Below are 17,523 nucleotides of genomic sequence, written 5' to 3'. Positions count from 1 at the left end.
ACTTTCTTAAATATAAATTTTGAAACATATGTAAATATTACAAACAAAGCGAAAACGAAATATTTTTAAATAACACCTAAATAAAAAAAAATAATAATAAACGAACCGCAATTAAAAAACGTAAATATGACGTAAGTATATAAAAACAAAAGACGTAAATATATAAAAACAAAACAATCGTGAGTTCTATTCATTTCGATTATCTATGATGCCAATATCAAATAAAATTCATCCTAAGTAAACAAACATAACTGTAGCAGACGATATTTCAGCTGTTATTAGTTTCGGTTTCAAATGACAATTACATTTCCCTTTATGAAACGGTTTTTACTACTATGATTAAATTTCTCATTAAATGGAATTCACTAATTACCTGCGTTGAAGTAGACATTGCGATTTTCGGTACAAGTTTTTCCTAGATGAAATTTGGTGAATGCACTCTGTCACAAATAGATTCGATGGGATTACATAAACACTGCAGCAAATACGGGCAATTGAACCAGAGTCTTGTATGATCAATTATCAAAAATATACTAATTCCTATTTACATTGATACAACAAATCTACCGCAAATAAACATCATTATCACATTCTTTCGACCGAATCATCAAGAAGCGACTAGTTCTTGTTATTCGATGCAGATGATACAAGTTTTCATTCGATGATTTTAACACGCCCCCGGGAAACCCGCATGCAGCGCCGCAGTCATGCGAATCAGAAACAAAACTGAAACATTCAGTGGTAAAATCAAAGGAACATTTTTTTTTTTATTTAATGAATGAAAAAATGTCTGTTTGATTAGATAATAATGTAATAACAGAAATAAAATTTTCTCTTGATTCTTTGAAATTTCCTCAATAGTGATGTTGGGGAAACAATCAATAATTTTAAATGATACTTCTTACAACATAAAAATGAAATTAGTTGTTATTTTCAAACATAAATCAGATTGAGGAAGTTTTAAGTGAAAAAGTTATCCTTCAATTATAAATTATTTCGTTATAATTGGAAATTTTGTTTGGACTTAAATTCGAGCTAACGTTAGTTAATGTATAATTTTTTTAAAAAAAAATCTTTCTTTTCTACCTTTTGCTCTAAGATGTGCTTTATGGTGACTATACTTAAAAAAATAACTAAATTATACTTTTTCATAAATACATTTGATTACCATGCAAACAAAGCTGCAGATTTTAGTGATGTTAATCTAGTTTATTTTTCAAAATTATTATTATTATATTCGTCTAGAATAAAGTACAAATATAAGAAAATTGCATTTCATATCTACGAAAATATAATACCCAATTCTTTTGTCAGGGGAAACAATTGTTTTTATATTAATTTCTATTTTAGCAAATTTCACTGTATCGTGGGAACTAGTGAAGGAAAAAATTTTGTTTTCAAAGATGCAAAAACAATTTTATTAATTTAAAATTCTTTTTTTTTTTTTAATAATGGACGGGGAAAAAAATTTAAATGTTAGGGTATGCAAATTTTTACATAATTTATTACTATCTAATTTTAAATGAGAACTATGCTTTTATCATTTAAAATTTACAACTATACAACATTAAGTGACAAAATACAAAATTTTAATGAAATCTGCCACATAGTTTCTGAGCTATAAAATTTCAGAAAACGTGCTTTTTTAAAATTTTGTTTCTTAAATTTTTAATACTATAGCGACAACACATAAAGAAAAATTTACATTAGGGGGTTCAAACTTTTGAGTGCCGTCCTGTCTAAACTATTAGGAATACATTTTGATTTTCTCAATTTCGACTCGGCTATCCACCTTTTTTTGACGGTAAGGATTCTAAATTTGTCAAAAAGAAAAAAATGCTTATTTAGAAGAAGTAAGTTTCCCGATTTGATTTTATAACTTATTCAATTATTAGCGTTAATTAGTTATCTTATTTAAGATCGGTACTTGTAAAAAATTAGCACTTAGTGACCGAAAATCCAATCATTAGAATAAAAGTTTTTAAAAGTGATAATCGTTTGTTTCCTTCACTGCACTTAAAATAAATTAGTAATTGTAGAATTTATATTGAGATGCTACAATTTATTTCTTATGTTCTTTCTCATTTTTAAATTACCAAAAATGCTTCCAACTACAAATTTTACCAAACATTTATTTAAATGTAGACGCCTCTTTAATATACCTACTTGCATGCTTAATGAAGGAAAAATAGCGATTAATTTAAAATAAACTAGCACAATTCTTTTTATTTGTCTTAATTTCCTCCTTTACTACTAGTATTTCTATTTTTAAAATGTTTCCTAATAAATAAATCTCTGTTCCCTTTTTAATATTTGGTAAATAAAAATATGTATTGAATCAACAATTACACCCGCGTTCTTTCGAGAAATTACCTTTATATAAAATTTATATTTAAAACTTAAAAGTTAGGCCACTGTTCGCTATCATTCACCAACCCCGGTGATAGTTTCGCAAGGATTGTTCTTTCTTGGCATAAAACAGTTTTTTTCTACCAATGAATATATGTACTAAGGCTCTTTAATAACCATTCATTACGTTTATTTCGGTCCTTTTTCATTTTTATTTCAATAAAATCCAAATTTTTAGCTCATGTTTACTCAGCTTAAATCAAACGTAAAATGCATACGTCACTCCGGACCTGTAAATTTAACTGTCTGACATAAAAGTATTGATAAAATGATTCGATGAAAAAGATTCATTTTTATGCAAACATTAAATTAGTAATTGATAAAATTTCAATCATGAAATATTTTTATTTATTTATAAATTAGTTAAATCTCAGGGTTCCGCCAAATGATGGTCGATCATTTAGGGTTCCACAGCCGAAAAAAATTGGGAAGTATTGCTTTAGAGAAGTGTTTCCCAAACTTATTACTTTTGTGTACCCTTTCTGAATTTTTCGTAACGTTGTAAAAAGAATTGCACTAAAGTTAAAAATCGCTACTGGCTGTTGACGCAAGTAATTATTAACTGTTAACTCAGAGAAAAATTACCAATAGAAAATAATCGTAAATTTTCATAGCTAGCTTTGTTTTTAAAAGTTTTTTTTTTTTGAAGTTTTTATTAGTTGCAAGATAGTTTGCATAAGAACGCGTACCCCCGCTGAACTGTTCCCGTACCCCTGGGCAGAGGCGTATCTATGGAAAGAAGCGCCTATGGCAAACCTCTTACTGGCGCCCTTATATTAAAATTCTTTTTTTTTTTTTTATCCAATACAAAATAAAAGCATTGTTTGAAGTATTTAATTCTTTTGAAAATATCACGAAAATATTGAATTGAATTTAAAAAAAAAAAAATTGATAAATATTAAATATAACAATAAAATTATCTCTTTTTAATTGTTATGCATTCACGTGCATTCGAAATCCTCATCGGTAAGAAATTAAATACCTTTTTTATCATATTTATAGAAGATTCTATTGCGCTTTTTCAATTGTCAATAAAAATTCTAAGAAGTTGTTTAATTAAGCACAATTATATTTTAAAGTTTTACAAATATAATTTGGTAACAGAATTACGTACACACAACAAATGTAGCTCTGAGTTAAAGAAGAACTATAACATAACCGGATGATTACTCACCATTTTCAAAATTAAAACTGAAGGAAATTGATTTTTTTTTAAATAATCACGATTTGCTAACATCAAAATAAAATCATCGCGATATAATAAATTCATTAAAGATTACAGTGTAAATAATTACGATTTGTTATGATAATTACGAATAAAATAGCAACAATAAAAAAAAAGATATATTTTGATTAGTTTATTTACTGTTCAATAAAATAAAAAAACCGATGCTCTTAATATAATTACGTTTTACAATCCTTATATAAAAACAGATAATAAGAAAAAATATACACACAATTACATACAAAACAAGACTTAATAACGACAATAATACATTTTTTATTGAGAAATAAATTAGGGGAAGTTGACGATTAGTTTTAAGAATATCTAGAAATAATTCTTTTGCTAACAGTAAAAAAAAGGCAAAAAGTAAAAAAAAATAGACCGGAATACATTCTAGCATATTTAATTTAAAAAAAAAAATTATGAAAAATTCTCTTCGCATCACAATGGAACAAATTAAAAATAAAGCACAATATTAAACAAATTTGAATTATGAATTTTTAGACGTTCAGTGCGCAAAAAAATAAATAAACGGACCATCCTGATAACTTTTGATCTAATGATCAGATCTTCACTTTCTTCTCATCTCAATGGTTCAAGGGGTGACTTAAAATATGATAATTAATAGGTGCAGGTATGATATCTTAAGTTACGAAATCAGATACTAAAACGTACTGTCTCTGAAGTTTCTGTTTATACATGCCATTTTTTCGACGGATTTGGATTTCTGAATCCCAAAATTTAGGGGGTAATCGCAATCTGAGAAGTACCTAGAGAGATTTTCAAGCAAAGTGAAAAAAAAATTCTGCGCAATTATAAAGGTCGTTTATAATTGTGTAAATTAAGTTGTTTTAAGGAAAAAGAAAAAAATATAAATCATTGAAATATTCGAGAAGATGACTTTCTGTAACTTTATGGAAATACATTTCTAAATATATTCTTAAAATAAAGATAATTATTTAATGAATAAATATTATTGTGATTATCACTATTGATAACTTTTTCTTTCAATTTACTAAACTGTTGTAATGATTGGGTTATAAACTACACATTATAACATTAATATTATTTTGCTACCATTTTATTTTGATTATAAGAAATAAATATAATATATAAATGGAGGACACTTAATAAACCCATTTGAAAATAGTATACCAATTTTTTTCAAGCAATGTGATATGGGATGATATAAATGTAATGTAAGTAACATTATATTGTAAAACACTTGAAAATTAAAAGAATAGTATTTATATAAAATTAAAAAAGTAGTATTTATTTTATCTATTTTTTATTTAAAAAAAAGGGAAGAAAATGGCAATCTGAAAAAAAAGAAAAAATATAGGAGAAAGATTTGCGAAATTTTGTGGCCGAGAAATAAGGAAGAAGTTGATTCAATTTCAAAGTCGAAGACAATTTGATAAATATTAACTGAATATAATTTAAAAATTCAGAACAAACATGTCTTTAAAAATTAGAAGAAAAAATTTCAATTTGTAAGTAGAAGGATTATTGCAATTCACATTTAAAGCATTAAAATATAATTAAAATTGTGAGTGAATATACTTCTGTAACTTAGAGCACAAAAAAAAAAAAAAAAAAAAAAAAATGCCAACAACTGACGATATGCTTCCTAACCATTCAAAGGAAAAAAAAGATCAAACTTTTACAAGTGGTTAAATTCAAAATTTATCTATTAATAAATAAAAAGAAAAGCATGTTACTTCATGAATGTTACTTACTTGTAAACAAAAAATTATTTACCTATCGCAATAAATTTTCAGGAAATTTAAAAAATTATGTCCCCAATAACATTTGAAATTTTAACATTTATCTTTTTTTTACTACATATTAATTTTAATAATAAAGCATTAACGAATATTTAATTATACAATGTTTAATTATTACTACAAAAAATTCCTTGTGCATGTTAAATGTTTTTTCATATAAAACAGCAATAATAGAAACTAAAAAATATTATAAATTTTAATTTATAAAATTAAAAGGGGGGAGAGCTAAATGTCCCTCTCGATCTATATGTATATAGAGATGCCAACTTGCTCTGTTTAATGGGAAACTTTTTTCTAGTGGTAGCAAAATTTATGTTTTGTTTCTTGGTTCATGCAGATATACAATTATTTAATTATTAAATTTGATATAAAATTATTTTTTAAGCCACTACGTATGTATAATTCGAAATTTCGTGTTAAACTCAATTTCATTCCAGTTATCTAGTTGTAAGCATTTTAAATTTAACCAAAATTATCCAAACGTTTGCAAGGTTTGGTCTTTAACTTTCCACCACTTAATAAAATATTTCTGAGAAATCTTAGCAGTTGGCATCCGTTCACATAGACATCATTTCTAAAAAATATAACGAACGCCTATAACGCTAATTAATAATTTATGCGTAATACATTTATTTAAATATTTAGGAAATGATTACTTACAATCAAGGAAAAAAATCTTACCACTTATATAGTTGAATGAATTAAAACCTATCTGAAAAGGCTGTAACCTATCAAATTAGATTATAAAATTCCAAAATAGACTATAAATATTTATTTTCTTGAATTAAATTTTGAAATAACAACAAGAACGAGCAGAATTTTTCATAGGAGCGTGAACACCTAACAACTTACAATTACGTCTGTCTTTATTTTTCAAAATAGAGGGGGGTGTACTACCAGACAGAGGCACCTCCCATTTTTAGTATTTCACACTTTTGTGGAGGTGATTCCCACCATGGATGATAAATATTTCCTGTTTTGGAAGGATTTACACTAATTTACAGCAGGGGTTCTTTTTGAAATCTATTCAACAGATCCCGAAAACGTTTTTCAAAGAGATTTTAACCCCTGATGAAACTGAAGATTTACAAGCATGAGACACCCTATGGATTTTACATTTCTCTGTCCTCTGGTCATCACCAAAGATCTATCTCTGCCTGAAGGGGTTCCCTGATTAATTGCCTTTTTAGAACGACTACAATCTTGTAATGTGATACGAAGAGGAGGAACAAATTCTTTTCTCTTTGCTTGTGGTAGTGAAAAAATAAAGAAAATAAAAATTTATTCAGGGATCATGGATTCTCTGCATTCTGGTCTTTCTCTTATCTTTTCTTGTTTAAGAATGGGGGACTTCTTCAAAAGAAAGAGTAAAGTTACAGTGGGATGCACTATGGGAGGTCTCACTTTCCTTTAGATAAGGAGAAAAAGTTTCTTTACATTTCTCACCCACTTTTGAACATCCTAAAATTCGTTCGTTCGCCTTTCATTTTCTTTTAGTCTCTTATATTTTTACTCAATTTTTTCATATAGATAAATATTTTAAATTTAAGGATTCAGCTTCTTTATTATAGTTTAATTTTAACGTATGGTATTTTCAAATGTACATAAATAATATCAAATAATCTAAGTCGAAGGCATTTTTTTAAGTAAATTATTTTAAACTGAAATGAATATCAAAGTAAACTATTCTAAATAAAAATCAATAAATATTTTTAGGATTTGTATTCTTTTTTTATTATTGAAAAGTACATGATTTTAAATAAATACGTTATGCATTGCCGAGGAAGAAGAAATTTGATATATCGATATATTTACTACTCAAAAGCTATAACATCATACATAGCACAGGGTATATAAACTATATTAATATTAATTAGTTAATTATTATATTAATTAGTTAATTATTTTATTTTTATATATAACCATGATTGTGTGTTCTAAAATAATCACACTATCACTTATATACAAAACTCACTTTCTGTTGTTAGTTTTCACAAACATGAAATTAAAGTGAAGCAGCATGTAACGGTTTAATTATAAATTAAGTTTATTATTAATTCAGAACTTTAAATTGTTTTACATTAAACACATTAAATGTATAGAATATTTTTGATTGATTATTATGAATAAAATAATAATGTAAAATAAACTAAACACTACGTTTTTCAAAGGTGTGGAAGCAAACCGATTTTGACACAAAAAGCGAAATAGTTGAATTAATAATAATAATAAATGCGGTAGATAATAAGAAATCTTTTATTAATTCATGGAGAACTGTCTCAGGTTTCTCAACATTCTAGGAGATAGAAAAAAAAGAGTTGTTTGTTATTTTTATTAATTACTAATTTCGTTTATATACTGAATTAACCTTTTGTATTCTCCATAAAAATTGGTTAAAGTTCGATATTTTTTTTTTTTTTACGTGAATATTAACTTGACACCCGCAGTGAAAATATTTTTATTAAAAATTTAAAAAGCATATTCGAAAACATTACGTAACACCCGGAAAGTTTGAAAATAAAATTAGGTTATATTTTATAGATTTGAAAGGGAATTTTTAAAATGAATTTTTAAAAATGTAATACCAGGAATTATTTTAATTTTCCTTTAAAATCGAAGAATACTTGATTAGTCTTAATAAACATTCACAGAGTTAATTGAAAAATTTTGATTTCCACCAGATTCTCTGCAAAAAGTGTTAAATTTTGCAGTTATATACATTTATTTATATTTGTAAACTTTAGTTTTCTTTAAGAAAAATATTTTATTTATTTATATTGATCTTCTTAATTATATTTAAGGAGCATCCAAAAATATAAGTACTTAGGGCCTCTGAGGTTCTTAATCCGGCCCTGGCGATAACTTAAATTCTTTCTATTACAGCTTTGACTTGTTGTGAAGCAATGATAAGCTACATTTTCGAAAATTTTAAATGCATTTGAAATTATATATGTGGTTAAAAGAGACTTTTAGTAAAAGGATTTTGATGAAAATTAAATGGGAATTATTTAGGAAATTTTCTAAAATTAAAAATATTTTAATTGGAATGTATCAAAAAGTTAGCAACGAGAGTAATAATTATTAAAAATTAAGCATTATTCTTTAAATGATGATTTTATAATTAAAATTTTGTTTTTTCCCGAAATCGTCGTAAATATAACAGCAGAAAGGACAAAGATATTTTTTTCAGTTACTTATTTTAGTATTTAACGTGAATGTATTCATGAACATTAACAAATTATATTTAACCTGAATTGTTTGACGCTTGTCACCTACTTTGTTTTACGATTAGGGGTTCCCTTTCATACTTCACTCTCCCAGTGACAAAAAGAGTCCCTCAAAAGACGATGTCTTCTTTTCGAGCCCACATGAAATGGTTAAATGTTGTATACTTGATTTTAATTCCCCCTCTAACTAACTCTCTCTCTCTCTCTGTATGTATGTATGTATGTATGTATATATATATATTTAAAAAAAACGCTTAATAAAATTTTTATGTAAAAAAATCGTTGATGTTGATCGATTTTGCGCCTTTTTGAAATAATGCGCCCATGGCATTCGCCATACTTGCCATACCCTAGATACGCCACTGCCCCTGGGGGTACGCGTACCACACTTTGGGAAACACTGCTTTAGAGGATGAAAACGAAACATTGTAAGTTATGAAAATCAACATTTTTAATTAGTAGCCAGTGGCCGGTAAACTCTAATAACTTAGTAACACTTTTTCCTGATGTCTAATGAGTCGGTGACCGATATCGGAAAATTAAATTATATTTTTTAAAAAAAAATCATATTAGAAATAATCTACGGCTATAAAAAATTAATTAAACTATAAAAAATAATATATATGTAAATATATATACATGTGACCAAAATTTTTCAAGTATACTGACTTTAAAGAACTTTAGTTAAAAGTATTTTGGTAGCCAAAATACATTCATTGTATAAATTACAACTTTAAAATATGTAAATTGTTAAAAAAAAACTCTTTTTCTACAAGAAACTTTCCATCACAAATTGATGGAATCTGAAGCCCCAGAATTTTGAATGGAGTCACTGAAAATTTTAACGAAAATTCTATTTTCCAGAGTCTTTCTGCAATGATATACTTTTATCATTAATTAATTTAAAAGAAAAAGTTGGGAAAAAGTAGCCTGTTGTTTATTTGATTTAAGTCGCCACATTCTTTTATTGACCCACCACGTGGCGAGTGGTTATTCTTACGTCTTATGTCTTAAGTAATGACAGCTTCATGTTTATTCTATGTAAATGCTATCATCAAAGTATGATATGCCAACATTCTTTTGAATTCCAACTCATCTATACATATATTTCTCTAACACGGCGACAAAAAAAAAAGTCTCATTACAACTCCCGGAATAGCAACGCTAGAAAATCGATCAATGATTGCCGCTAAAAATGTCTCACGCCAAATACAGCTGAGGTGGCTCAACATATAGGGCTTTTAAAAACGGAAACTGAAATAACCTTAAGCTAGACAGAAGTGAGTAGTCTTTGTCGATAGATCTCAATTTTAGTATTTTGTCGAAAGCGCTTTTTTTCGCGAATTTATATATTACGAATTTATTTGACGATTTTTGATTTATATCACGAATTTATTTGTTTTATTATTGTTATTAGTTATTCATTGAAAAATGAGTCTCAGTCGTGCTGTTACGCCTTAAGATTTTATACTATAGCACATTTCTGATAAGTTTAACGATTTACATGTCATTTATTTCAATTCAAATTTATTTTAATGACTTAGTATTTACTAAAAAGATGTAATTTTTTTTAAAGAAAATTTTGTTATATGGATTTGAATGATTGTTTTAAATTCTTAGACTTTTGTGTATTTGCAATGTACCTAAGTTAGTAGCTAGCGAATCGAGCTCGGTTTGCGAAGCAAACCATATAAGATTGCGTAGCAATTTTCGGGGGTTGGCGAGCGTTAGCGAGCAGGGGGTGTAGCCCACTAGTAGTATAAAATTTTTGAAGCTAGAAGACAACATGATTGATGATGGGGATTATTATAAAAGAATTATTATTTAATTTTTTTGGAATAAATTTTTACGAATTATTATTTTTCTGCTTGTATTGCATGCCTAGCAATTTGTAAAATGACTAATGCTATTTAGAGAGAGTATGAAATATGTAAATAATAATATACTTCACTTACAAGGGAAACTAGGGAAGTGTGACTCGCCAATTTTGAAATAAACTATAGTTCGTTCACCAGGAGTTGAGACTTGGCACCACCTCCTCGGACGCAGAGTTCATTTCAGCGCGGGGGAGTAAGAGGTAAAAACATCTCCGTTGTTGAAATTGAGACAACCCTTAATTTGCGCCAAACACAGAAAGTGAATTCTTTCTCACTTACTTTGCTTTATCATCTGCTAATATACCTTTTGTTACACTAGCTAATTAAATATAGTTTAAATTTAGAAACTTTTGTTCTCCCAGCGAAATGTCTCATAAAGGACAAACTATTCACTCAAAAGAAAGAAATATCATAAAAAATAGTGTAAAATATCATCAAATTTATGAAATATTCATTGTTAAAAAAATGCACATAAAGTTTGCGAAATAAATATTTTTGCCAAACGATCGCCAAATAGCAACATTGTTCAGGATTGCTCACAACCTTCTCCCAAAAATAGCGAAATAGTATCGTCGCATACCACGTGATGAAGGCGGAGCCAAGTGCCAACTCCTGGTGAACGAGCTATAGTGGGATGCATGCCTTATGAGAAATAATTAAAGCAGGCAACATTCGTTTCGGCCCATAGAAGGTCCTATGAGAGATAAAAAGCAATTCAATATATAGAAAAATCGGTATTTTATTACTTCAATCGGTATTTTCTACTATTAGTTATTGAAATTATCTCATACTCCAATTAATTTTGTGGTACTTTCACGTACTATGTAATGCATATTTATTGTCAAAATTGATTTTGAAAATTTTATATATCTGTAGTTTTGCAGAAAAACTTGTTAGGTTAATTTAAAAAAAAAAAAAAAATAGGCATCAAATTTTTAAAAAAAAAAAATTCAAAACATTTTCCAATATAAAAACAAGTGAACAGTAATAAATTTCATTTATATGAGAGTCGAAATATAATGCGCATTTTCCCAAACTGGTGGATTTTTTTGTGAGTATAGCTTATGTAACATCCAAAAATGTGATTTATAAAAAATCAATTTTTTTCATATTGTTAGATCTTGCAAAAAAATCTGAAACAATTTATGTGATTGCAAGAAATTAAATAGTTTCAAATTTTTTCGGCGGGAAATTTGAACTTAAAAATTTTTTAATATTTCAATTCGATTTTTTTCATAAAAGATTAGCTGTACTGTATACACAAAATTTGAGGTGATTTGTCACTTTAAGGTGGAAAATCCGTTGATATCTATGTCCTGTGAATTGTCCAATATTTTGTCAAAACATTGCTATTTTTATAATATTATTCATGCAATTATTTTTATATCTGATATCCTAGCTAATTTTTGAAATATTCAACTTTTAAAGTTGGCATTCTCCAATCCTAACGCATAGGTTAGAGTAGCGCCGCCATATAGAATAGCACGGACCTAAAACGTGTAGTCTCTTGTTATATGGCTGCTCTACTCTAAACTATGTTTCAAGATAGGAGGATGCCAACTTTTAAAGTTAAATATTTGACAATAAATATGTATTATATAGTACGTGAAAGTACCACAAAATTAATTGGAGTATGAGATAATTACAATAACTAATAGTCTGCATTGAAGCAATAAAATACCGATTTTTCTATACATTGAATTATTTTTTATCTCTCATAGGACCTTCTATGGGCCAAAACGAATATTGCCCCCTAAAATTATTCCTCATAAGGCATACATCCCACTAGTTTATTTCAAAATTGGCGAGTCACACTTCCCTAGTTTCCCTTGTTAGTATTATATTATATCCTTTATCTATATGAGTATAGAATACCGGTATTCACTCCCTAGAACGGCGGTTCCCAATTTTTTCTCCGTTGTGGAACCCTAAGTGGTCGACCTAATTTTAGCGGAACCCCAAGACTAAATGCATATGTTTTATAAGTAAAGCCCGGAATTTCAGGCAATAAAAAATGCAAAAATATGAAGGCAAAAAGGCATTTAAAAAGCTTGAAATAGGCACCTAAAAAAGGCACTTAAAATTGGAGCAAAATGTTAGTTGGTAATGCCTAAAAGCCCATATAGGTATCCATGGTATAAAAAAGTTTCTAGAAGTATCCGGTATACCTACATATTCATTTTACTCAACTGTCGTAGCAATAGTACAAAAGAAGTGGACATAATTGCACAAAAAACCCTCAACTGCGTAAGTGTGAAATAAAAATTGAAAACTCATACTTACAATAATATTGCATGCAAATTTATTCTGATGATTGATTGTTGTTGCACATCACAACTAGATGCTTTTTCGAATTTTCAAAAGAGAAATTTTGTCTCCTGTCAGTCAATATAGTTTTAAACAAAGAGAAGGATCTTTCTACTTCGACAGAGGGTATGGGCGCGTACCTAAAACAACTTGCCATGGTAGAAGATATGGTAAGTTCAACTGTAGTATCACCAGAAAGTATTTTTGCAATGTCAGGATAGAGACCTCTTACTTCCTCTGCTATCCTGTGCAATGCATGAGCAAGGCACGTTAGATGGATCATATTAGGAAATAAAACTTTTAAGGCATTTCCAGCTTTAAGTGTATTCTGTATTCTATTCTCTATTCAAACAACACTGTCAATCTCATGGACAGAAAAATGTCTTTCACCTGCCTTGCTTACTCAAGCACGAGTACCCTATCAGCTCAGATGAATAGCCATTGTACAGTGCGAGGAGTGACCAATGCCTCAGAGGGAGGGAGTTGTCCCAAAAGGAATAAAGTCCTAATCTCTATAAATGCATTGCAATACGTCGGATGACAGTCAACCATTTCTGTACTTCAAAATTTATGCTCGGTCAAAAGTACAAAAAGCTTTGCAGAAAAATTTTAAATTAGACAGAAATAGGCATTTATGAACAAAAAGAAAGAAAAAGGCATTTTCAGAAGAAAACGTTTAAAAAAGGCAGAAAAGGGCATTTATGGCATTTTGCCTGAACTTCCGGGCTCTATTTATAAGCAACTGTGAACATATTGATTCACAAAAGGGTATTAATTATATTGAAAATATGTAATGATCTAAATTTTATTAATTATTTTTTTGAGAATATTAAGTGAAGGAAATTTTTTCATCATTTCGTTTTATCAATTTTAGTCTTAAAATTTGGTTTTATGTTAGACAGTTGAACTATCGGGGTTGGAGCGGCGTCCAGTTCTAGTTCTTAATTTGATTTGAGTCTATGCATAAACTGAAAAGGAAAGAACGAAAATAAACACTGAGGATTGATACCAGAGAAACATATTTCGTCATTGTTGAATTTCCTTCTTTTTTCCCAAAGCGAAATTTTTTTTATAAATGCATATCCTTTTAATTATTCATGTATCATATTATAACTAAAAATACATAGTTTTGAATTTTCTTGATACACAAAGATTTGAATTAGATCATTTCATGAAAACAACAGAAATACTGGGTAAATAATGAATTATTAATTCGACATAAATTTTTAAATTTAATTACATGTTTCAAAAATCATAATTAGTATTAAAACAATTTTTAACTCTTGGAGCCCCGTGACTCTTTTACGGAACCCTCGAGTTTCGCGGAGCACTATTTGGGAACGGCAGGTCTAGAATATTTGAGAAATGTGTGAATAGTAAACATTTTATACATTGCTCGTCAATTTTAGCATTCCATAGACATTCTGCAGAATAACGGATTTTCTATATTGACTGTACCACAAGTAGCGAAATATTTTTTAAAAAAAAAACGCTAATTTTGAAACTATAATTTATCTTTTTAATAAATTTTAAAGATTATGACGACGAAAATTCAGTAATTTATTTTTTAACTTAGATGTGACACTTTTCAAAGCCATCCATTCTTTTTTCAAACATTTTCTCCCTAAGAAACAAAAACAAACAACATTTGAAATTTCATCTAATCATCGCATTATCAGGTAAATGACCGAGATATATGAGTTTGATTAGGAAATGACCTAGACTTTAATCCTACATCATCGACAACACATTCAATCAACAGATTAAAAAAGAAATAAATCAAATTAGATAATTTAAGAATATTTTTTGGAAATATTTTTCCTACAGTACGTGGTTTATAAATTTTAGTGATTGTCTTTTAAATTATTTTAAATTTCGTGTGTGGCATTGAAGTAGCGAATGCCATTTTTAATTATAACCTAAAATAGAATGGATGAAAATGTTTATTTTAAAATAAAATTGTTTGACAAAAATGCTTATACACATACGTCGTTTTGGTTCTCCAGGATGTGTTAGAAATCAAGTTATTCCCAGATTTTTTTTAAAGATGATGCCAGCTACTGGCTCCGACTCAAAAAAATATTATTCTATTTCCACAATGAATAGTGATAACAGATTCATTATTCTAACAATGTTCATAGTTCACAATCAGATTCAGAATTTACTATCCATAATCCCAAAGAGAGTGGATTCTTAATTACCACATTTATAACTATTATTCATGAATGTGGTGCTAGTGGATTCATTATCACCACTTTTATTACTTTTCATAATGGTAATCCATGGAGATTCAAAATTACTGATTCATTTTGGTGATAGAATAGATTTTATTATTAGTTTCGATAAAGGGAATTTCGTAATTATCACCCTTAATATATTATTCTATTTTAACAGTGAATAGTGATAACAGGTTCATTATTTTAAAAATGTTCATAGTTTACAATCAGATTCAGAATTTACTATCCATAATCGCAATGATAGTGGATTCTTAATTACCATATTTATAAATACATGAAGGTGGTGCTAGCGGATTCATTATCACCACTTTTATTACTTTTCATAATGGTGATCCTAGGCGATTTAAAATTACTGATTCATTTTGGGGATAGAATAGATTTTATGATTAGTTTTGATAAAGGGAATTTCGCAATTACCACCCTTAATATATATTCTTAAAATGCTTGTGATGAATGAAGTCATTGGAGCATGCATATTAGAAAATACCAAATTTTTTGAGTAACGTTAAACAAAACCATTACCAAAAACTTGAAGAATCATTATTAAGGTCAATCATAGCAAAAGTGGTATTAAAATAATCATAACCAATTGATTTGTCAATAATATAGAAAGGTGTTAATAACTATATTTGGAAACGAATTTTACGTCTTAATTCGAAAAATAAACTTGTTTTTTGATGATTTCTATCCTTCCTTTGCCCTGATTGGCCCCTGTAATGATTCGTTGGTTTTTGTTATTTTTTTTCCTTATTTAGATATTCTTTTATGGCCCCTAGTGAGTAAGGTCCAATGGTTTTTTATGACAATTGCAAAAAATAAGTTCAAAAATTTATCCACATTAGGGGAAGTAAATTAATAAGTAGACTAGGGGAAAACAAAAACGATATTAAACAATGACGAGTCGCTAATGAAGAGCAAAGCAACTATTTCGTAAGCACCTGCCGGCGGAGAAGCTTTGTGATTTGCTTAATTATGCTGACAAGAGTGGAGGAAGGCTAAGAGCAATGTTTAAGCAAGACAATAAAATACCTTCTTTTTCAACGAAAAATAAATAAATAATAATAATAATAATAATTTTAAATTGCAAAGAAAAAAAACCATACCATATTTAGAGAAATACTTCAAAAAAAATCCCTTACATTATTAATACCAACAATTTTTTAACACTTTAAAATTTTAAATTTTCGAAGAAATGGCTACATGTTTAAAAAACAAACCTCTGTTAAAAATGCAACTGGACAATGACAGGTAGCAAAATTTTCTATTTATGCTTTTGGAATGAAGTTCCATTTGGTTTCTTTTAAAAATAGTTCATTCAGAAAATCTTTTCCTACGATAACAAAAGCTTAAACAGTTGTAAACATCAATTAACACGGATTATTACTTACCTCTTGACCTTGATTCATTTTTTCAGTAATAAACTGATTACTATAAGATTTAAAACTTCTTCAACGGAAGATTTAAAATGGCGTGTAAATTAGCGCTCTTATCACTTCACAAACTAAATAGTGTTTTGAAGATTATTTTCCTTGATCACCAGTGAACTGTAAAACAAAATGTTGCTTTTCTAATTTTATTTGTTTACTTTTTTACACTTCAAGGATTAACGTGATTAGCTTTTCCTGTTTGGAAGAAGTGAGGTTTGTGAGGGTTTCTTTATTATATCTATTTATAAAATCTCTCTATTCATATTGTTTGAGTTGTGGAACAAGTTCGCTTTTCAAATTAACAATTAAGAAAGAGGTTTCTATATTTATTCCGATTCTTTTTAATTTAGCTGTATTTTTCTATTAATCATCAGCAACGTATGCATTTGTGTGAGAACACAGTCTTAAAAAAACGTGATCTTAAAATTCTTAAATACTTTGCTCAGAACTGCGGAGTGCGGAGGCTCCCAATAGTGGTTCTGGTTCGATACAAGTTTCTCACACGACTCGCACCGAACACAGTGCTGACATAAAATATTTTCAGTGGTTGAAGGATCATGGATTAGAGACTCATCTGCTGTCATGCTAACTGTGGGAAATTTCCATGGTTTTCCTCTCAATGTAACGCAAATGCGGTTCTGATCACCCCAAAAGGGGAGAATCCTATTTAATCCAAAAGCACAGGTGTTCATCACTCGAAGTTACCCCCTTCTCACTACAGACGCAGGTTTGGGAAGGAGAATCCGTTTTAATCCAAAAGCACAGGTGTTCATCACTCGAAGCTACCCCCTTCCCACTACAGACGCAGGTTTGGGAAGGAGAATCCGTTTTAATCCAAAAGCACAGGTGTTCATCACTCGAAGCTACCCCCTTCCCACTACAGACGCAGGTTTGGGAAGGAGAATCCGTTTTAATCCAAAAAACAGGTGTTCATCACTCGAAGCTACCCCCTTCCCACTACAGACGCAGGTTTGGGAAAGAGAATCCGTTTTAATCCAAAGGCACAGGTGTTCATCACTCGAAGCTA

General features: G+C 28.7%; 1 protein-coding gene across 2 annotated transcripts in view; it reads right to left on the bottom strand.

Moving 5' to 3' along the window:
- The window catches only part of CROT (Carnitine O-octanoyltransferase), a 51,081-nt gene extending 34,471 nt beyond the window's left edge, over window positions 1–16,610 (bottom strand). Inside the window, exon 1 of one of the 2 annotated variants that reach the window (XM_021146451.4) lies at window positions 16,458–16,610. In XM_021146451.4, coding sequence (XP_021002110.1) covers window positions 16,458–16,475 — 18 coding nt within the window. In that variant the 5' untranslated portion in view covers window positions 16,476–16,610. Of the gene's footprint in view, window positions 1–373; window positions 690–16,457 lie in introns of those variants that run through there. The other variant, XM_016049784.4, reaches the window with a different exon arrangement.
- Window positions 16,611–17,523: the final 913 nt, after the last annotated feature.

This window comes from Parasteatoda tepidariorum, chromosome 9 (assembly GCF_982258835.1).
Source record: "Parasteatoda tepidariorum strain Cologne lab strain chromosome 9, Ptep-v5.0, whole genome shotgun sequence".
In the NCBI taxonomy this organism is placed as follows: Eukaryota; Metazoa; Arthropoda; class Arachnida; order Araneae; family Theridiidae; genus Parasteatoda; species Parasteatoda tepidariorum.
Note: the sequence above shows the minus strand (reverse complement) of the source record. Positions and strands in the feature narration are given on the sequence as shown.